This window comes from Falco biarmicus, chromosome Z, assembly GCF_023638135.1.
Source record: "Falco biarmicus isolate bFalBia1 chromosome Z, bFalBia1.pri, whole genome shotgun sequence".
Lineage (NCBI taxonomy): Eukaryota > Metazoa > Chordata > Aves > Falconiformes > Falconidae > Falco > Falco biarmicus.
In genome coordinates, this window is record NC_079311.1 from 31,780,146 (window position 1) to 31,802,282 (window position 22,137).

Here is a 22,137-nt window from a genome sequence, read left to right on the forward strand (position 1 = left end):
CCTTAAAAGCACAACCGTGACAAACTTTTAGAATTAAGCATCTATGCTAAAAAGAAACCTTCACGAATGGCAACCTAATAGCAGTTTTCTTCACACTGCAGGAACACATACATGAAGTAAACACCGAGATAATGGAAACAGGACTTGAGGCTACCAGGATAGAAAAGCATGCCTCTCCCTGCTTTCTCATGGAAAGAAAGACTCATGCCAAGATTAACAGGAAAGAAGTCATGCTAGCTAAGCTGAGGAAGAGCTGCTCCTGCACCCCAAAGAAGATGAAGAACTTTGTCATGAACTTCCTTCCTGTTTTACGATGGCTTCCCAAGTACCAGTGCAAAGACTATATCTGGGGGGATGTTATGTCCGGGTTAGTGATTGGGATCATTTTGGTGCCCCAAGCAATTGCATACTCACTGCTGGCAGGTCTGAAGCCCATTTATAGTCTTTACACATCATTCTTTGCCAACATCATCTATTTCTTAATGGGCACATCCCGTCACGTCTCAGTTGGCATTTTCAGCTTGATAAGCTTAATGGTAGGACAAGTTGTGGATCGAGAACTTCTCTTGGCTGGGTTTGACTTAAATGATGATGTCCCACCAGCCCCGAGTGGTGGCTCTGAGCAGAATGACACTCAGTCCAGCACAACTGCCTTCAACCTTACAATTGCAGGGATGAATGCTGAGTGTGGGAAAGAATGCTATGCTATTGGCATTGCTACAGCTTTGACATTTGTGGCTGGAGTGTATCAGGTAAGTGGTTGCTGACATCCAGAGGCAAGGTATGAAGTTCCTAAATCTTCTTTGCACGACCTAAGCTTTCGTTTGACTCTCATTTCAATAAGAGATAGAGCATCAGTTCACTTGAATGACCTTGGACTGTTTTCTCCAGGAAGCCTAACTGCAGACAACACAGAGAAAGCAAGAGGTAGGCAGTTTTCTTAGCTACTAGTAAGCACAGGTAAAACAAGAGTCTTCTGTGAGACCATTAACATTGTTTTGACACTCTACTGTCTCTGAGCCTTGTTGTTTTCATGGGACCATGAATCCAATACAGATCTTACCATGAGGGAAATTCTCAGGTAGCTGTGTACTTTAACAGCGAAAAAAAGAGTTCTCATCCCCTCGATACTTTAATGAAGGTGCAGACCCACTCATCTACTTCTGCACAGGTTCAGAATGTGCAGCTCCGTGTTTTGCTAGTGCGTACTATGCTCTACCAAACGGCTGCCCAAAGATATTTCAGAAGCAGAAAGGACAAGAGGGGAAATAGATTGACTAACCTATGTCTCAGACCATAGCTGTGCTGACTCTTTGAGACTTACAAATGTGCTGCTTGTTACAAGGATACCAAGAGAATGCAAAAGGAAGCAAGATGAACATACTGACCTATTAATTGTGTGTGTGTGTATATATATACATATTTATGAATTATGACAGAGCTAGCTATCTTCCAGTTTACTATGAAATTTCAGATCACATTTATGAACAACAAAATGTCCTTGTGAAGCTATTCTTCCCAAAGTCATGGAAGGAAGGAAAAGCAACTAGTTAAGGACAGTATCCTGGGATTTGGGAAAGTTTGTGAGCACTTCTGGCATTTCTGACCTTAGGCATGCCACAAAGGCTGCCTGTGCTCCATTCTTCCTTCTGTTCACAGGGCTCAAAAGCTGCTTAATGTAACAGTGCCACTAAAGCAGGGATCTTAGCTGTTCAAATTCTGTTTACAAAGCAATGGTCATAAGTTTTAACTTTATTCACTTTAAGACATGAAAAATAGAAAATTTGCTTTAGTGTAACAGATGCCTTTTTTGGATCCATTGCTCTTTTGCATTGGAAATAAAAGGCAGACAAGCCACTTCAGTGGAATCACTTCAGATGAAGGTTTGATTGACCCTGTCTCAAACTCCTCATTCACCTCCTGGTTTTGTAGCATCCCACAACAGTAAAAGGAATCCTATGTTTTAAAAGCAGACTGGAAACATGAAAGGGTAATTCCTGCTCTAAGATTCAAATAGCCAAATGCTATCTGCCTCCAGCTAGTCCTCTCCCATCTGTACTTTATTTGCAGCACCATTCAAGGCTCAAGTGTTTTTTTAAACTTTTTTTTTTCTGTCTCCTCAGGTTCTAATGGGAATCTTTCGTCTGGGTTTCATATCTATGTACCTATCTGAGTCTGTACTAGATGGCTTTGCAACTGGTGCTTCCTTAACCATTTTAACAGCTCAAGTGAAGTATCTGATTGGAATAAAAATCCCACGTAGCCAAGGGCATGGGATGCTTGTTATTACCTGGATTAACATTTTCCGGAACATTTCTCAGGCTAATCTTTGTGATGTCATCACAAGTGCCATTTGTATCGTGGTGCTGGTCACTGCTAAGGAACTGGGAGATCGGTATAAGCATAAGCTGAAATTTCCTCTGCCCACAGAGCTGGTAGTTATCGTTGTGGCAACACTAGTGTCACACTATGCAAAGTTAAATGAAGTATATGCATCCAGTGTTTCTGGAGCTATTCCAACAGGATTTATTCCCCCCAAGGTACCACATTTCAGCTTAATGCTCCGAGTTGCTATAGATGCTTTGCCTCTCGCCATAGTCAGCTTTGTCTTCACTGTATCCCTTTCTGAAATGTGTGCAAAGAAATACGCTTACACCATCCGAGCCAATCAGGAAATGTTTGCTGTGGGCTTCTGCAACATCATTCCTTCTTTCTTTCACTGTTTTGCAACCAGTGCAGCTCTGGCAAAAACACTCGTCAAAACATCTACAGGCTGCCAGACTCAGGTCTCTGGAGTAATTAGTGCAATGGTGGTTTTACTGGTGCTGCTTTTCTTGGCACCTCTTTTCTACTCCCTGCAGAAGTGTGTTTTGGCTTGTATCATCATTGTCAGCCTCCGAGGAGCCCTGAGGAAGTTCCGAGATGTGCCAGCACGGTATCATGTGAATAAGGTGGACACGCTTGTTTGGGTTGTTACCATGTCTGCCTCTGCCTTGATCAGCACAGAAATAGGGCTGTTGGTTGGCATTGTTTTCTCCATGCTATGCATCATTGTTCGGACACAGCGGCCACGGACAACCCTGCTTGGTCAGATCCAAGACACCGACTTTTACGAGGATGACTTAGAATATGAAAATCTCTCTTCTGTTCCAAAGGTCAAAATATTCCGTTTTGAGGCCCCACTTTACTATGCAAATAGAAACTACTTCCTGAAGTCTCTGTACAGACTGACTAACTTTGATCCTAACCTAGAAGCTGCTAGAAGGAAGAAATATGAGAAAAAGGAAAAGCAGCATCTGAAAAAGGGAGATCACACAACTGCTAATGGATTGGGCACCAGAGAAACCACTCTGCAACTAGTTCCTAAGCAAATTGATTTCCAAGCCTTAGTTCTAGATTGCTCTTCCATCTCATTTTTGGACACCACTGGAGTTAATACTCTAAAGGAAATCCTGAAAGACTACAAGAACTTAAATGTTTCTGTTCTCCTGGCTTGCTGCAATCCCTCAGTGATAGACTCTCTGAAAAGAGGAGGTTACTTTGGGAAAGATTTTGGAAGTACGCAGGAAATGCTGTTTTACAGTATACATAATGCTGTGCAATTTGCAAAAGACCAAAAGCTTCCAGCAGATTGCTCAGTTTAATCCTGTTCCTTCCTTGATGATTCACTACAAAAGTGACAGACGGAAGGGGCAGTTTGCAATAATTACATTATCAGACACACTGTTGACTGTGTACAGCAATGGGCCTACAAGCCATCCTCCCCTGAAGAGCTTGGCTGTTTGTGAGATGCCACATATAACAGCCACTGGGGATACACTTCAGGACCAGGATGGAACAGGTTGGATTATTACCTGCACCTTCACTTTAAAATCCAGGTGATGTGCAATAGGGCAGATTGTGATTGACTTCTCTCTTGTGTCATGATCATGTGTGACCACGTATACATCATAAGACTGCTGCACTAGAAGGTCTGCCCAGTGTCAGCTGACTCTCCCAGTGGTTTAATGGCTGGTTTCCGTTAAGAGGGCTAAGCCATGAAAATGCAATCAATCTAGCATCTTGGGGACACATTGGTTTAAATTCTGGCTTGCAGTTTCCTGCCCCTTCCATCATTCTAGTTGCTCCTAAACAACTCCCACTATTTGTATACAAATAATTGTATAAAATATTGTACAATTTAGTATGTCTCTCCACCTCAATTACACAGCCTTAATAACACGAACTGCCCATGATCCATCACAGGTTCCTCTCAAAACTATCACTTCCAAAAATTACTGCTGGAGGCACCTGTGTTATTGGCTTCAATCTGTGGTAATTAGTTACTGAAGGCTGTGATACCCTTAATGATGCTGCAAGAAATATGACTCTGACACGCAATTTTGTAACTAGTAAGAGGATAAACAGAATTAAGAAAAATGAATGGCTTTAACAGGCAGTCACACAGTTACCCAAGTAGTTGTACCATCCTGTAAAAATAAAAGTTGCTTCTGGTGCGCAGATGCAATTCAAATTCAGGGATACATAGGGATGATCAATCATGAAACCTCATAACTGTGATGCAGCACAACATGTTGTTCCAACAACTGCCTGCCTGGGTGCAAAGAGAAACAGGAGAAAAGAGGGTAGGGTGGGAAGGTAAATCTGTGATCTGCCTAGAAGGGGAGTGATCAGTCAGTCTGAACTGGCTGGCTGGTCTCTGATGCAACACTAATGAAGCTTTACAGTAGCACACCTGGGCCAAGTAAAGGGAGCAATGCTTTTTAAGTTGTGCATCCCCATATGCTGGAAAAACTCCACCACTGTTTGTACATACTACAGATGTTTGGTGTTGGTTTGTTGTTTGTTATTTTTTTCCTGTCATGTTATTCTTTGATTTGAGGTCTACTAAACCATGTTTTCCAAGGCTGGGTTGCTTTCTATAATAATTTGCATTAACTGCTGTTCATTCTGCTTTGTGTCAAATGATACCCCCAGAGTCAGTTGTGTTATTATATACATGTTCTCTCTTTACAAATATGTATAGATTTAGATTTTCATTGTAACAGAGTTAGTACTCTGGCCTACGGGCAGAATATCCTCTCTCATACTCAAGTTTATCATTACCTGCATGAAAGATAGGAGAGCTGCTCCATCTTTCTCTCCTTATTCATGGCTGGCTCACAGACAGCACCAAGCATGGAAGGAAATTCTCTCACAGCTGTGCCTCTTACAATTAGCAGACTGTAGAAAAAGGTTCCATGTATGCAGAAGCCATTTCTCTGCTGTGCCATTCAAAAACCAGAAAAGTGAGGTCAACACATCAGGTGACTTGTTTATTTAAGCTTTTCAGGTCTTAAATGAAAGAACACCCAAACTGAGGTTCTTCAGGTGCCCCAGAGCCTGTCAGGCTCTCAAGAACAAATATTTTATTAAAGGAAAAGCAGTGCATTCCCAAAAGATAAAATAAAAAATGTCTTCACAGAGGTTGAGAGTAACACAGTATTAGCTAAGTGATTCAATGCAGATATTTTCCTGCACTCATTATAAAAGTGTTATCAGCTGCACACTGTTAGTACTGCCAAAGCAGTAAAACCTGACAGAAATGTCTGTCAAGAGATTAAAGGATTGACCATTGGCAGCATTTTCCTGCCATAAAACAATTTAATTACATTATCTTTCAAACTGCTGACTTGGTATGACTAGCTTCTGTCATAAAAGCAAATGGGCACAGCCCAAGGACAAAGTATTGCTTTGTGTCTGCTTCTGTTTGTAACCATTCTTTGACCAGGGAATATCTCTTTTAAGGACCTACCAGGGCCTAGCACAAAGAAGTGAATTTACAGAAGTCACTGCCAGACAATATAAATACAGACACTCTAAGGCTGTTGTGCCAAAGCAAGCTCTCATTGGAAGAAAATGTAATTGTTTCAGTGCAAAAGAACACACATTCTAGCAATTTAGACTTCATCTGTCTGTATGGGTCAAACTACCAACCTAGAACATAAGGCAAAAAAAGCAAAAATACCCTTAACTCTAGATGAATCTCATTTTAAAAGAGAACAAAAAGCAAGAGAGATTCCAATGGAAGGTGTATCCTTGCAACAGTCTCTGGAGAAAAATGAAGAAAGGCTGTCCTTCTCTTATCCAGCAGGCTAAGAAATTAAGAGTCAGAAGTCTCTTTTTCATATTTGTTGCAAGAATGGCACCAAAAGATACCTCAGCAAAGAAACTTGGCTATGCATAAGAGGGTGGGTAGGCTTTAAGACTTTTACTAGGAAGAAACTATTGACCAGAAAAAAACACAAGAACAATTTGTTTCAGTTTCATTCGCACAGCTGGCTCACAATTGTGTTGGACAGTGTCAAATGCAGCCGGGAAACTTTCAGTGCTATGATGTAAGGATGCTGGAAGACTGTAAATTATTTCTAAGTAGTATATAAAAAGTAACTGAAAAAGCAAGCCTTTCCCTGGCACATTTATGTTTGCTATACCACGTTATACCAAGATTAAGGGTATCACAATTGAAAATGTTAAAACCTGATGATCTTCTTCTTTCCTATTCTATCAGGAATGACTTGGAGAGGAGCTGGGGACTGGCTTGTAATTCCAACTAAGTTAATACTAATGCTGAAATAAAATCATTATATGCCTTTTAGGAAATGTTATATCCATCATGTATCTAGACTGTATTTTTTTTTTTTTGCTGTGGCACCTTGTATAAATCATGTATCCAACAACCTTTAGTACTGCTACACAAGAATAGGAAAGGATTCTTAACTTGCAGACTGTGTGGGTCCCATGGAGCTGGAAAAGAGCTGCGAACCTCAAACTTCCCTGTTGACTAGTGCAACAGGCCAGAATGTGCAGTCTAGCTGTCAAAATGGCTGCATTTATTGGCACTGGTAACTATCAACCAGGGATCTGTCCAGTCCATGAAAGACACCTTGGGTTTCCCTGCAACTATAAGTATTCCTGTGTCACATGACCTAGAGACAAACGCATACTTTTGGTTGGAAAATAAAATGAATAGATATTTGAAAAGTTTTCCTTGTGATATCCTTTCATGGGTGGTGAAATAATAGGATAACTTGGAATAAAGAAAAAGGTAAGAGGTGGGTTTGCTGTCCTAGAAAAGGGTTAAAATACAGGGATGCACTTGGCATTGTGGGATTAGAAGACATAATGAGAAAAAACACTTTAAAACTGAGAAGGGGAAGGTGCTCCTAATGGACACTCTGAAACCCACTACTTCTCTGCTCATATTCCATTTCCAGAATCTGAGCTCTCCTTCTCCTTGTTGTTTCCACAACTTACAGCTGGTAAGTTCCCATCCTCATGTCTTGGACAGCAGACAGAGTAATGGAGTGGATTGTAAACATGCTTTGCCCAGCAACACGCTGAGCCAGGCAGAACTTTAAGAGCTATTACAACTTTTGATGGGGTTTTATGGTTTGTCCTTCCTGACAGACCAATCATTCTTGCTCTAGGCATCTATATTTGGTTCTTTCCACTGGACATATTGGTATGAAGATGTTTTAAGCTGAGTTAAATGGGACCCAAAAGGCAAAGAATTCCAGTGTTGTCCTCATAAAAGTCTGACAGGTACTTCCCTAGAGCTATAAATGCTATTATGCATTTGAATCCTTTTGAAAGACAGTATTAACTAAAGTTGCCCTGTTTCAGTTGTCACTATCTATCACTTGTTGCAGTGCACAAGTAGGTTTAGGATGCAAAATGAAACTCCCAAGTTAAGTGGAAGGAAGACAGAAATAGTAACAAAATAATGGCAGCTTTCATTTAGACATGTCAGTAAATCAAGCTTGTTTTAATCTTTGTGGGACTTTTTTTGCTGTATCATGTCTCCTAAATTAAAGGACAGAAAAGCAAGCCATCTTTCTAGTCCCTCAGCACTGTTCTTAGAATGGCTAATGGTTAGCAAAGCCCAGAACAGGATGGGTGAGAAGTCTTGTTTCAGACAGTATTGCCACCTGAAATGCTTTGGTAAGGAATGGACTGAATTTATGCCTATCACTCTATTCTATCCTATTCCTAGCTTTTGCCAAAGACTCATCTAACCTGTAAAGGGAGCGTTAACACTGTGATCTGAATATTAAAAGCAGAACTACGGCTAGGGGGAGCTCTATGTACACGTGTGGACAGCCGGGAAGTGCACGGGACCTGAACTCTCAGTCTCGCTTCTCCCAGCAGTTCTTCTCAGTAGTGAGTAGATGCTGGTGTTCCTGCACTAAGACCGAAATCCTGGCAGTGATATCACCCAGTATGAGTCTTGAAAACAGCTGGAATGAACACTGTCTGGAACCCTGCCGACAGCTCTCTCTGTAACGTTGGGCACAGATGCCTTGACTGCACAGCAGAACTGTTCCTTCTTCAAGGAACAACTGGAGACTCCTCTAGAGCTCTCTTGAAAGTTGTGCCAAGCAGTACTTTAGAAAGAATGCAGCCAGTCACAAAAAGCTGCACTAGAACTTTGTACATGCTAAGGATCCATGAAATCCATTTCTGCTAGCTTGAGGCCTGTCTGGGAGTCATGGTAAAACTGGGAATCAAGATGCTGTGGCCAGGCATGGCAGCAGGGAAGACATGGAATGACTGTAGCATATGACCTGAGACACTCTTGGTAAAACTTGACTTGCACACCCACAAGACTCTTCAGATGAAAGGAACCTTAAAGGGCTCCTTAACCTGTTGTCAGGATGTAATGCATGCAGGTTAGCCCCATCTTTCTCAATACAAGCTCTCTTTCTTAATCTCATGCACTCTTAAATTGACTCTCCACCACTGGCACTTACCTGACTTCCAAGGAAGCAAAGACATGCCCAGCTTGCAATCATACTACAATAAGTATCAAAGCGAGCACCTGTTGGATATTTTAATGTGCCAAATTTTTTTGTATTTTGGCTCGAGGAGTTTGCTTACCTGAGAGCAACTAATTCCAATAACCAGTGAATTCGAACTTGTTCAATGCCACCATGCGGAACAGAAGAAATATAGGCAAGGTTCATCTCTTGGTCTTTGCTCAGGTCAAATAGGTCAGCACGGCTGTGAGGTAAAGGAGGGCTTCAGAAAAGGAGGGACAGAAAAGAAAAACCACATTGCAACATTAACTGGCTGCTCCACTGGGTATCCAAAGATCCTTGTGCTAAGTCCCTATAACACCTACAAGATCCTCCCCGGCATGAGGACTACTATCTAAGATGAAATGAAAGCAAAATGGAGTTGCAGGTTATTTGGGGCTAACTGGCTACACACATAGTTTGGCAAAACTTGGGTGCATTTCATTGCCATGCTCAAAAGAAAGCATTACAAGAAGTCACTGCAGCACAGATAGTAACCTCTGGCAGCAGAGGCCATACAATGGTAGGCACCTTGTCTCAGGCAGCTCAGTGTCTTTTAGGCTTTGGAGTGGAAGTCAGACTTGCTGAGGTCTGTAGTAAACAAATGCAGGTTTGATCTTCCTGCTGCAGTCCATGCAATGATACCAATTCTTGCTCTGCTGTGGAAGCTGCACTTGTTACAAGCAGAATTAGACACTCAGAGCCTCCACGTTCTTTGGCTATATTCAACTCACCTCTAAGCACAAGGAAGCACAGGAGTATGAGGTTTCTATGCTTGATGCTGCAAGCAGTTTTACCTGCTCACAGCTATACAGCAATGATCATCTCACTATGACTTTGGTGTCTACTTATTCCACTGAAATTAACATAACACTGGGGCAAATTTCTGCTGCCTCTATCTCTGCAGATAAATAGCTGCGAGATGGAGAAAGATTTCACACCACCCTCCACAAGTCAGAAACTTAGAATGCTGCCCAGTTCACTGGATTTGGGCATCCTTAGAGACTCTCATTAAGCTTCCTGTTAACGTGCAAATTCTGAGCATTAAAGTATTTGTATTACAAGAAAGATAAACCAACACTGTTCCCCAAGGTTCAGTAAAATACTTCCACGTGTCTTCACATTGCAAAGAGAGATGACTTGTGCTCTAACTACAGACTTTTATATTAACTGTACAAGTAAAAAACTAATACAGTTTATGCTTTGACTACTGTGATATGTCTCCTCTGATGGGTGGATTGGCTCTGTGGTGACTATAACTATGCTGGGAAGACTCACACTGTCATCCTCTGCTCCTCTGTCCCCCTGCACATATTTATCCCATCTCCAAAGGCCCCCCAAATGCACCTGCTACCGTATAACTATCTGTACGCAAAGGGGGGAAAAACCTGACCCCACCTGGACAACAGCTTTTGTCCTAGCTAAGACAGTGCCTATCTATTACCCCATGTCCTGCATCCTCATCTGAAAGTGCAAGTCTTTACACAGATTACATCCTTGTAGTGATCCATACATATCAGCCAGCACAAATGAGCTCCTCTTTGCAACTTCACCAGCATACAAGGCACTTAAAAATCATCTCCCTGAGATGCTTCAAGTCACACAAGTGAGACTGAAGTCACCAATTCCATTCTTACCAGCCATCTGGGTCTTTTTTCTTGCCCCAGTGGATAAGGACAATGTTAACTGTCAGTTTCTGAAGGAGTGCTCTACTACTTCATGATTCAAACCTGCTTCAGTTCAAGCAGTGGCAAAGCTGGGAATCAAGGCGTGAAGCACTGACACATTTTTTGCTCTATCCACACTGAATAAATACTCTGAAATTCACACTCTGCTAGAGAGAATTCTAGCAAAAACCATGACAAGATACTAAAGAAAGCTGGCAGTAGGTTTTGTTATTGGTAGTATCAGTATCTGTCCTTTCCTGTTCAGAGCGAAAAGCACCCATCCAAGAAAAAATCAAGCCTTGCTCCCAGGCTTTGTCAACTGCTGATCCACAGCTGTGCATTTGCCCAGCTGTCTGAAACTGTGGTGCAGAAAAGAAGCTTTAACAACTGGAACCCAGTTCTGTCTTAGCGTGAGCTTTCAAGGGAGCTGGGATCCCACATCATAAGAAATACCAGTGTTGGCCAAGCGTTATAACTGAATAGATGCTGACCCTTGGAGAGCCTCTGCCTCTGCTGCGGCTCCTCTGCTCTTCCCTCACACGCTTTTCATGTTTGCAGCTTTCCAAAGTTACTTTTACACAATTAAAATAACGGTTGTTTCTTGGGCTAAAGTTTAAATGGGCAAAAGATATATTTTTAAGGCAGCTTTTCATTAATATTTCCTAACATTGCAAGCAAAAATTAAAACAAGACATGAAACAGCAAAAGAAAAATAATCCAAAAAGCCCAAACACTTCTCTTCACCAGAATGTGTTTGATGCCCTGTTTTGTTCCCCCCCCCCCCCCCCCAAGATGGAAAACTAATGGGAATTTTTTCAAGTTTTGTCTTAGACTACCTTTATGCATTACACAAAAAAAGTGCACAAATTCCTTTTTGTCCAAAGTACACACTGCTGATTCCATCCCTGTTGCAACTCTTTTTTCCTACAACTGCTACTTAATCCACTGTATGTCTAAATGAAGGAGGCCATAAGCGGTTTAGAGTAAGATACAAACATGGCTGAGGGAGGTACTGTCTCTCGCTTTTAAGCCTGCTAGAAGCCTTCATGTATCTCACAAAAGTTGAAGACTGTTTGACCCCCGTTAGCTCAGCAAGACTGGGCTTTCTCTGAGAAGCAAAGCACTACCAAGATGTGAAGTGGTGGGGCTGGGATTTACACGTGCTCCCACACATCCCACTGACTCGGATCAACCGGCCTCACTGGCCACATCAGGAAGATGGCATATGTTGAAAGCGCCTTGCAAGAATAAACTCCCTAGAGCTAACAGGCTGGGAAGCTGCGCCCGGGCCTCTTGCAGGACCGTGACCAAAGGAACTCGGGAAAGGAGAGTGAATGAGCTCCGAGCGTCAACACATGTGCAGTGCTGGGGAAGGGGAAGGTGTCCGAGGGCCCTGGTGGCAAGGGAGCGTGTCACAGCCGGGGCGTCTATGGCCTCATCTCCTGATCCGCTTTGTTTACATTCGCTGGCCACGTCCCATGACCAGCAGCAAGGGGCTGGGCCCTCCGACGCCTCCGCAGCGGGCTGGCAGCGCCCAGGCCGCTCCAGAAGGGCCGCGGCCACGGGCCGGGGGCAGCCGGCGGGGGCAGCGGCCGCGTCCCGCCAGCCCCGCGCGCTTACCAGAAGCCCGTGCTCCTCCAGAAGTGCGGCAGGGGCCGCGCCGCGCGCCCCACGTCCACGCGCACCACGCAGGCGGCGCAGCCCGCGCCCAGCTGCACGGCCAGCCACGGCAGCGCGGCCATGGCGGCGCAGCCCGCGCCCAGCTGCACGGCCAGCCACGGCAGCGCGGCCATGGCGGCGCGGCCCGCGCCCAGCTGCACGGCCAGCCACGGCAGCGCGGCCATGGCGGCGCGGCCCGCGCCCAGCTGCACGGCCAGCCACGGCAGCGCGGCCATGGAGCACCGCCGCCCTCCGCTGACGTACCGCTGGCGCGGCGCCAGGCCGGTGACGTCGCCGCCCGCCGCCCGCGCGGCCGGAAGGAGCCGCCGCGGCCGCCGCCGTTCTCGTCTGCGCCAGGCCGGGGAAGTGCGGCACCGGTGCGTTTCTCCTGCGGGCCGCACGAGGGGCCTACGCGCCTGTGCTATGGCTCTGCGGCAGCGGCTGCGCGGGCGGACGGAGCGGCCGTTCCCCGCAGGGCCTGTCAGTGGGGCTGGAGCTGTGCCGGTCCTTCCGTCTGAACGTGTTTCCTGGCCGCTGTATGGCACGTAGGTTTGAGTGCGCTGTGTAATAGCAAGGCTACCGATGGACTTTCTAAATGTTGCTTTCCTACAACGTGTATCAGAAGACTGGGGTTTCCATCGGGACTCTTTCGTAGGATCCGTGTCCTGAAACCATAGTACTGTTACAGATTTGCTAAAATCATTTTAATAGAAATATAGAGGAATAAGAAATATATTCTAATGAAACTAGTAGTTGCACAAGAAAAGCTGCTATGAAATCCTCTGTACAGCCCTGTACCAAGGCTAAGAACTTATATTTACACAAAGAATGTAGGTATAGTAATGAGGTCATGTAACCATAGTTTGGTTTTATGTAAGTTTATATAAGTTGTATATAAGTTTGTATAAATAATTAATGAAATAACTGATGAAAGGAGGAGTCTGTTTCTCTTTCTTTAACTTTCTCTAACAAGGGGCCTGTTTATAAGTTATATAGAGGGAGCAACTACAAGAAACAAGGAGAAGAAACAGATGGTCGACAAGGACATAAAATAGCTCAGACCGATAAGGACACTGCAGACTTGCAAGACCATCACATTCCAGGCAAAAGGTGAAAAGTACACTCTGAGGAAGACCTACAGCCTTCCTCCCAAAGACCACTGCCCACATCCCGGAGACCCCTGCCCACAATTCTTGGAAGAATTTGCGCAAGCGCGCAAGTGTGAAGGACTGATAAGCTAATTAACATATGAAGCGAGAGTATGTTAATGATTTTGGGAAAATACTATGTTTATGCATGAATACTTAATGAATATGTATGAATAAGTTCTATATAAGGTGTATGATTTTGAACCATGGTGTGCATTGATCGTTGATCGTGAGAGGACTCACGCACCATCAATAAAGAAGGGTCTGCTTATCTACATCACATTGGTGTTGGTAAGTTTTTCATTCCAAGATTTCGGTAACAGTACTGCCCTCAGGAATCTCATCAAGCCCTGCCGACTAGTAGAAAAATGTGGAGTCAGGCCTCCCTTCCACATCCCCCAGTACTGTGGTAGCATCTCATTCTGTGTTCATTAGTTCTGATCAATTGGGTAGGCAGGGTACTGCTGTCTAGTTTGCAATACAGGCTTTGGATTTAGCAGGGGTAACCACAGGCCCCTGTAACAGTGCACACGCCAGGGAAACTGCAGAGCTGCCAGGCAGACGGCTGGGGTGCAGGTGATCTCCAACAAGAGAGTGAAGTGAGAGCTGTGTTCATGGAAATCAAGGCTATCAGTCCTGGTGGAGCAACCAACACTCACTACTTCAAAAGCTTTAGTATTTCAGCCCCTTTCACCAAAGCTCTCCCTGAAGCAGTTGTGCAAGAGCCAGCAGGGGGAAGTCAAAGAGATGTTTATTCCTCAGCTCAAGAATATTGTAGCTAGTGATGCAGGTCTTAGCAAGGGGTCCCTTTGAGGGGATCCTGCGAGGGGCCCCTGTGAGGGGATCCTGCGAGGGGCCCCTGTGAGGGGATCCTGCGAGGGGCCCCTGTGAGGGGATCCTGCGAGCGGCCCCTGTGAGGGGATCCTGCGAGGGGCCCCTGTGAGGGGATCCTGCGAGGGGATCCTGTGAGGGGATCCTGCGAGAGGTCCCTGTGAGGGGATCCTGTGAGGCCAGGCCTGCCCAGCAGCCACTCGCAGCCGCAGGGCCCGCCCCAGCCCCTCGGCTGCAGCACCCTGAGGAAAACCTGCTTAAGGAAGGGTGAAACACCACGGAGACAATGAGGTGTGAGGGAAAGAATGTGAGGAAGGGCCCTGGGAGCACGGAGGGCAGGGAAGGAGGCAGCTGCAGGCGTGGGATTGCCCTGCAGCCCCCAGAGGGGAGGCCTGTTCACCATGAGGGACCGCAGGCAGGGGAGAAGCATGAGCAGGAAGGCGCGGAGAGAGGAGCTGCCATGAGCTGAGCAGAGCCCCCGTCCCCGGCATCACCCAGAGGGGGCAGAGGAGGTGGGTGATGCGAGAAAATACAGTGAAAAACCTAAAACTCTGCAGGCAGGAGTTGCATAGGTAACAGGAACCATCAACAGGCAGGCAGGAGCCTCACTGTCTGGAGAGAAGGTCTGGAGCTCAGCCCACTCAGCACTTCAGAAAGGACAGTAAGTACAGATGTAGATGAGCTCCACAAGAGCGTAAATCAGTAGCCTTCTGACAAGGATGTGCTAATTGCTAAAAAAAAAAAAACCTACTGAAGTGGTAAGACTCAAGACACTAGGACAAAATAACTGTGGTAGTGGGACATCACTACCACCTACTCAAATGACCCCCTGAAGAGAGTGAATCCCCCGCTCGAGAAGCATGCCCAGTAAATTTAAAATTAACTAGGTGTGCAAGTTAGGAGGAGCGATCCCCCTTGCACCCAGCACCGCAATAAACATACCTGCTTTGTAACTTCTCCTGCATTATAGAGTTTAATTACGCACGTCACTAGGAAAAGACTCAGCATGAGAAAGTTTATGCCACGTGTAATCCTGCTTGAGCCAGGACGTTGCCTGTCTCAAAGGAGTGGCAAACTTGAGACCCATCTCTAACAAATTGCAAAGCGTCTTGGTTCTGGTTGCTGTTAATCCTCTGTTTGCAGCTTCATCTGCCTTTCCAGGCCTTCAGTCCCTGTGGGACGTGTGAGCTTACAAGGCTCACAGCCAGAATTCAGGCAAACAGTATTACAGCCCAGAGGCTCAGGTAGGAATGGTGATATGGCATTGTGACTTGACTAGTGAGGGGGAATTCCCTGAATTCCCCAGGGCTGCTCATGTTGTGGCTCAGATCTAGTACTCCAATGTCTTTGAAGAGCAGCAAGGCCCAGTCAGACTCCAGTGAGGTTGCCATGCAGGATGTTTAAGAGATTGCCTTTATTTTTATAGGAAATGCCAGTTTGGCAGCCAGGCTTCTGCAGGGGGATAACCTGTTTCCTCCGAACTCTGTTGTTTTCTGAAGAGTCCTGAGGAAGGTGTTAAACAGGCAGTGGAAGTGCAAACTCAGGTGGGATCTGACAGCCTGGGGGTGAATAGGCTGGCAAATCAGCCCTATCCTGCTAGCTGCACCCTGAGCTGGAGCAACAACTGCTGCTGGGGTGAGTACTGCTGCCTGGGCTTCATTGAGGGCTACAGGCATTTTGCCAGCTGGAAAGGATGGTGCATGGGGGGAAGGATATCACTGACATTGCCTCTTTTGTTGGCTTCCCCTCCAGAGGGATAGGCTGGAGGAGATGAACACCTTTTTGACATACTGTGGTTTGTTGCTTATTAACAGTGACACTGCACCTTGCTGTCTTAAGTGTGGAGGGTTCATTGCAGGGAAGGCACTGATAGCAGCCCTTGCAGCACCTAGCTGCAATGGACCTGGAAGCTATCCCTTGCAGAGGAGCCAAAAGCGCAGCCCCCAGCCAAAGACCTACCAGCAAATTCGAGCAAAAAGGTATATACAAGGAAGAAATTTCATGAAGCCCATGGTTTCCTACCACAGGCTATCCCTGTTGGCATCAGGAATGCTTGAGCCCTGGAAACAACCCTGACTTTCCCCCAGAGACAGGCAAAACAAAGTTGTTGTGTTTCAGCTTGGCTGATTTCAAAGACAATCTGGAAGACAAGGTGTCAAAGCAAAATGATGTTCATTTGGCCAGGAAACCTTGGCCCTTCTTAGACATGGTATCAGGTGTGTTTGTAGAAAGTCCTGAAACATAAGAGCCATGGATACAGAGGACACTGTTTTGGCATTTTAAAGTGTCTGCCGGAGCTCAAGGGAAGATTCTTCCCCAAGAGCCTGACAGGACCATGATGTTCAGAGCATTTCCAAGAAGGTCCTTGTAGCGAGCGGGTTTGTGTGGCAAGGTTTTGGTATCAGGGGTGCTACAGGAACGGCTTCTGTGAGAAGATGCCAGAAGCTTCCCTCATGTCCAGTGGAGCCAATGCCAGCTGGCCCCAAGATGAACCCACCGCTGGCCAAGGCTGAGCCCATCAGAGGTGGAAGTAGCACCTCTGTGATAGTAATATTAAGAAGGAAAAAAGAAAAAAAACCCACGGAGCCAGCAAGAGAAAGGAGTGAGACAATGTGAGACTCTGCAGACACCCAGGTCAGTGCAGAAGGAGAGGCAGGAGGTGCTCCAGGCATCAGGGCAGAGATTCCCCTTGCAGTCCATGGTGAAGACCATGGTGAGGCAAGCTGTGCCCCTGCAGCCCTTGGAGTTCCACAGTGGAACAGGTGTCCACCTGCAGCCCATGGAAGACCCCATTCCAGAGCAGGTGGATGCCTGAAGGAGGCTGTGACCCATGGGAAGCCTCTGCTGAAGCAGGTTTGCTGGCACCGTTTGCTGTGGACCTGTGGGAGGGACCCATGATGGAGCAGTGTGTGAAGAACTGCAGCCAGAGGGATGGACTTATGTTGGAGAAGTTCATGGAGAACTGTCTCCTGTGGGAGGGACCTCATGCTGGAGCAGGGGAAGAGTGTGAGGGAAAAGAAGTGTTAGAAACAACCTGTGATGAACTGACTGTAACCCGCATTCCCTGTTCTCCTGTGCTGTCATGGGGAGGAGGTGAAGAAATCAGAATTATGTTAAGCCTGGGAAGAAGGGAGGGGTGAGGAGAAAGTATTTTCTGATTTGAATGGTAATAAATTAAACTAATTTTCCCCAGGTCAAATCTGTTTTGCCTGGACAGTAATTGCTGAGTGATCCTCCTGTCCTTATCTTGGCCCATGTGCCTTTCATTGTATTTTGTCTCCCCTGTCCAGTTGAGGGGAGTGATAGAACAGTTTAGTGGGCACCTGGCATTCAGCCATGGTCAAACCACCACAGTCCTTCTCAGAGACTGAGGTGGTGGTTAAGAGATGATCCCTTGTTTTCTACAACTTCCCCCAAGGCATGGGGAAGTGCTACATCTAGCACATCAACCACATCCAACCAGGAGCTGGAAGGCAGACGATAAGACAAAACCCCTGCCAGAGGAGAGATGGAGAACTGGAGGCATCTGTGCATCACTCTGAGGTTTCTCTTCCCATGTCTGAGAAAGCGGCTAACAAGATTTGTCAACATACTTCTGAAGAACTGCAGTTCCCAGCACAAAATCTTTCCTGCTCACCACTGCTGCCCTGGTGCCTTCTGCCAGAGAAAGAAAATTCAGCAGGAGTTACCTGCTCCCTGTGAAGGGGGCTGATAATGTCTCTGTTCCCAAAACATCTGCAGGGATGCTGCATGGAGGTTGGGGCTTTTTCCCAACCAAGGTAGCCAAGTGGACCAATGTGTTGCTGGAAGCATTTGCAGGCCAAACTGGTAAAACCCAGCCTGATCTGCAACTTTCCCAGGGGTAGGGAAGATGCCAGGTTTACCACAGATGACCTCCAGCAAGCAGTTTCCCAGGTGCAAATGTTTGATTCAGAGCTGAATACCTACGTCCAACTTGCTATAAGCATAGTCTTATAGCAGTAGAGACTGTTGGGCAGAGCCCTGATGAGGACGCTAGCCAAAGGGAAGCTCCCCTGTTGCCTTTGACTTTCTGCTCACCCAGGGGCTGGGAAGTGCCCAGCAGGAGGTTTTTTGTGGAGCAATTTCCCAGGGAGGCTTCCTATAGCTGACACTCCCCAGCAAAGGACATTGGATAGCAGCCTCCTCCTGTGTGCCTGCACAGACTGGGAGCACCTCCTGTCCTGAGGCATTCATGAGGAGGCACACAGGCACAGGAAAGTGGGAGAATGGAAGGGAAGTAGTAGGAAAGCAGCACTGTACACTGGTCCTTTCCAGTAAGCTGAAGCTGATCCTTCCAAGCTATCTGGCCGGTGTAAAATCCTCCAGTGTCTCAAGCTGGGCAGATGAGAGATGTAAAACCTGTTACTCCTGAGCTGAGTCACTCCTCACAGCAGAAAAGCTGTGCGAAGCATTTGGCCCCAGCTGCTTTCCCTGAAGCGTCCCTGCAGATATTTTGGGAACAGACACGTACCAGGCTCCTTCAGGCATATCAGGGAGCAGTTAGCTCTTCCTCCTCTGTTTGCTTTCTCTGTCAGGAGGTACCTGCACAATACAGAGGAAACCAGTGCACAGCAAATTTTGTGGGGGGGCAGGGGTGTGTGTGTGTGTTCTATTCAGATGCCTCCAGCTCCTTCAGCACTTAATTTGTTTATAAACTTGGCTTCAAAAAGCATCCCTGGAAATACCAGGATCATGTTGTCACATAGCCATCTAATCCTGCCACATGGCAGGAACAAGAATTTTGCTATAACACATGGAACCTAAAGCTTAGAAAATCATCCAGAGCATGAGTTCAGCTCTTGGTCCTGGAAGGAAATGATGGACAGATATCTGGATACTTTTTGTAATAACTAAGCGCTAATAATGGTGAGGCATTCCAGGGCTTAAGACAGTCTTTGCTTCTTGGATAACTTCACATTCCTACATGGTAGTAGCTGGACTTTGAAAGGATGGACTCAGCTGAGTGGTCTCCAGTTTCATGTCACATCTAATCCAGCCTAAACAGGGCTCCAGCCAAAAGGGCTGGTCCTGCTTTTCTTCCCTGCCACTGCTTGCCTGCTCCTGCTGTTTCCTGTGTGTCAGGTCTGACAGCTAGGCAGCTGAAGGGAGGATAATTCAATTAACTGACTGGGTGGGAAGCAACCGTTTTTGCATCAGTTTGTTTTCTTGTGGACTGCCAAACTGCAGAGACATGGCGTAGTGTGGCTCTGGTGCCTCATAGTTCACAACAGAGGAAGCACAGGGACCGGGGTGTGAGAGAATGAGACCAGCCTTGACTCAGCTGCATGCAGTTAGGCTGGAGAAGGCACAGTATGAAACTGCACTCCAGCTCGTGCATCTCTATGGCTTCCATATCATGGGGCAGCCTTTGTAAAAAGTTACCTCTGAAGTGATCCTGTTGTTTGCAGGAGTCCAGCAAGCTGTATGCACCCATCTCCACCACCTACTTGGTCCTCGGCTCGTAATTGCCTGCAACATGCTAAAGGTATCTGTTGATCAGACATATATATTTCACATCAGGAGTCTTACCAGCAATGCAGCATAGATCTTAGTGCTGCTTTTTTTATGCAGGGCTTGTTTATAAACCTTAGTTTATGACAATATTGCAGGTTTCCCCCAGGACCTGCTGGGCTTTGTGAGTCCTGGGGTTTTCTTCCTCCTCTTCATTGATTCATCCCCCGCCCTTGGGATGAGTACTTGAACTGAATGTGGCCTCCAGCTGCCTGTGGCCTTTCCCACAATGGGACAGTCTTACACTGCTTCAAGATCTGCAGTACCTCTAGCACTACGTTTCTGCCAACAGGCTGTGCAGATCACAGGCAGACATAATATCTGCTCCCTGGTGGTGACGCCCTTTGCTGGTGCTTGCTTTTCGCCAAAGCAGCAGTACCCAGGTAGAAGTGGGATGTGGTGCAGGTATGCTGGTGCTCTCCTGAGAGGCACTTAAAAGCTTGAAGGTACCTGGGGCATATCATCCTGGAGTTGCATGGTCACCACATTGGGATTAGCAAGGGGTTTTTTACAACATTTTTCTGCTGCTGGTGGTAAAGTTCTGGGTTTACTCCACTGTCCCTGAGCAAAGAGCTATCCTGTGTCCAGGTGTCGAAGTTTAGCTGGGAACTAATAAAATCAAAGCAGACTTCATTAAGAAAATATACAAAAATAGCCCCAAGCAGGGCTCAGGCAATCACCCTACAACCACCACTAGCCTACACTTGGGGAAGAAATTGGCATGCCAAGGACTCAGTGTGATATCCACTTTCTGCTTAGGGAGTGCTTATGCCATCCCTGAGTCTTAGGACTGAGAAGGACAATGATGGGCTAAACATAAGGGCAGAGAAAAGTATAGATAGTAGGAATTTCATATATATCAGTCTTAATCTTATTTTCAGTGTATTTATATTACTGAAACTGAACTAACGATAGTGATATCCTGTATTTTAGTTAGATTGTGAAGACCTTAACTAGATTAATAAATTCTGAGTTCTGCATATAACCTGTGTTCCCTTTTGCCCGTAGCAAAATTTGGTTTATAATGTAGGGAGAATGTTGCACAAGTACCAGAAAGAATGGCTTTGATGTTACATAGCAGTCACCTTGTATACATACATTACGACTGTGGTCATGTGTAGGAGAGATAGCACTCTGTTGGCTATCTGAGGGTGATACTGGGCCCTGCATCCTCCTCGAAAGCCACCTTATCTCCTCAGTTTCCTCTTTGGCTTCATCAGCTCCTCAGGGCAAAAATTACCATTTATTTGTGTGGCACCCCACATAGTTATCTTTCAGCTCCTTTAGGTCCTCTGGGGGAATGAGGGTTTGTGTGTACTTACCTACAGTCAGAGTATGTTCCACCTCTTGATTTGAAGGAGGAAGGCTGAGTGTGGAGGAAAGAACAGTTATCCCTCAAACCTCTGACAGGTTTTGGTATTATCATTGCTCCTAGAACTGGCATCAGCACACAGAGTGGACAGGGGGTGGGGAGCTGATTTCCACAGCTTGCTCTGCCAGGAGAGTACAAAAAGAGCTGAAACATTGGTGAAGTGTTCAGTGAACTTCGCCAAGCCTCAAGCAGAGGTAGAAGATTTATCTTTTGTTGCAAACTATTTACAGGGCTTCCTTAGAAGAGCGCATTCAATGTCAGCTCCTGTTCCTTACTCATGTTCTCCTTGACTGGGAACAGCTATAAGGCTTATGCTGGAATTTGTGATGGTCTAGCACATCTCAGGCAGCTTGTGAACATGTATAGATGGTTTCCTCCTGTGTCAGACATGACAATTTCCTGGGAGGCTTTCTGGGCAACGTGGTCTTTTTTGAAACTGTCTCTTCTGGGTGCCACAAGGATGCAGCTGAAAGCAGGGCTCTGACTTATTCTTTTTACTTCACTTTTCTGCTCTGCTCAACAAAGCTTGCTCTGTACTTTTGCACAAATGTTCATGCAGAGTAACCTTGAAGTTAGCAGGGGAAAAACACTACTCTCTCTAACCATCACCTATACTTTTGGATAGGCAAAAGTGTCAATGTCCAAAGGCAGATAGAGGACCATGTGGCTTCAGAAAACCACAACTGTCAGGAGCTTGGTTCTGAATATGGGGAGGAAAATGTGCCTACCAGGATGAAAGAGAAAGGATTCATACCTGTGTAACGAGCAGGCAGAACCCTGTTGATTTAGCTTTCACTGGAAACCTCAGGCTAGGGAACAGGATAATTTTGGTAGCAGTGCAGCAGAAGCTGCATGCCCTCAGATGTGCCGTGCAGAAGTGCCCATCAGAAGTTTTAAGTCTAGTTGTAGGAGGAAACTACACTGTCTGCAACTCTCTGATTCCTTATGTGCATTGGATCTGAACAGGAAAGGGTAGTGAATCTGTTTTATCCTCTGTCAGCACCTTTCTTCTGCATGAGTGGGAATAACTAAAGACCAGGAGGGAAACTTTCAAATTCTACAGTTCAACAGTGGGAGTACTGTGTGCTACC

General features: G+C 46.0%; 2 protein-coding genes across 9 annotated transcripts in view; one reads left to right on the forward strand and one right to left on the reverse strand.

Moving 5' to 3' along the window:
* The window catches only part of SLC26A1 (solute carrier family 26 member 1), a 37,298-nt gene extending 32,198 nt beyond the window's left edge, over window positions 1–5,100 (forward strand). For 4 of the 5 annotated variants that reach the window (XM_056324149.1, XM_056324147.1, XM_056324150.1 and 1 more), the window contains 2 exons: window positions 102–752; window positions 2,124–5,100. In XM_056324149.1, the coding sequence (XP_056180124.1) occupies window positions 132–752; window positions 2,124–3,644 (2,142 nt within the window). In that variant the 5' untranslated portion in view covers window positions 102–131 and the 3' untranslated portion in view covers window positions 3,645–5,100. Of the gene's footprint in view, window positions 1–81; window positions 753–2,123 lie in introns of all 5 variants that reach the window. The other variant, XM_056324151.1, reaches the window with a different exon arrangement.
* IDUA (alpha-L-iduronidase) overlaps window positions 1–12,417 on the reverse strand; it is a 48,191-nt gene extending 35,774 nt beyond the window's left edge. For 2 of the 4 annotated variants that reach the window (XR_008819375.1, XM_056324152.1), the window contains exons 1-2: window positions 12,125–12,417; window positions 8,920–9,060 (exon numbers count right to left, since the gene is read on the reverse strand). Coding sequence is in view for 3 of the 4 variants with exons in the window: in XM_056324152.1 (XP_056180127.1) it covers window positions 8,920–9,060; window positions 12,125–12,399 (416 nt within the window). In the remaining variant the exon portion in view is untranslated. Of the gene's footprint in view, window positions 1–5,106; window positions 5,265–8,919; window positions 9,061–12,124 lie in introns of those variants that run through there. The other 2 variants (XM_056324153.1, XM_056324154.1) reach the window with 2 other exon arrangements.
* Between the last annotated feature and the right edge of the window lie 9,720 nt (window positions 12,418–22,137).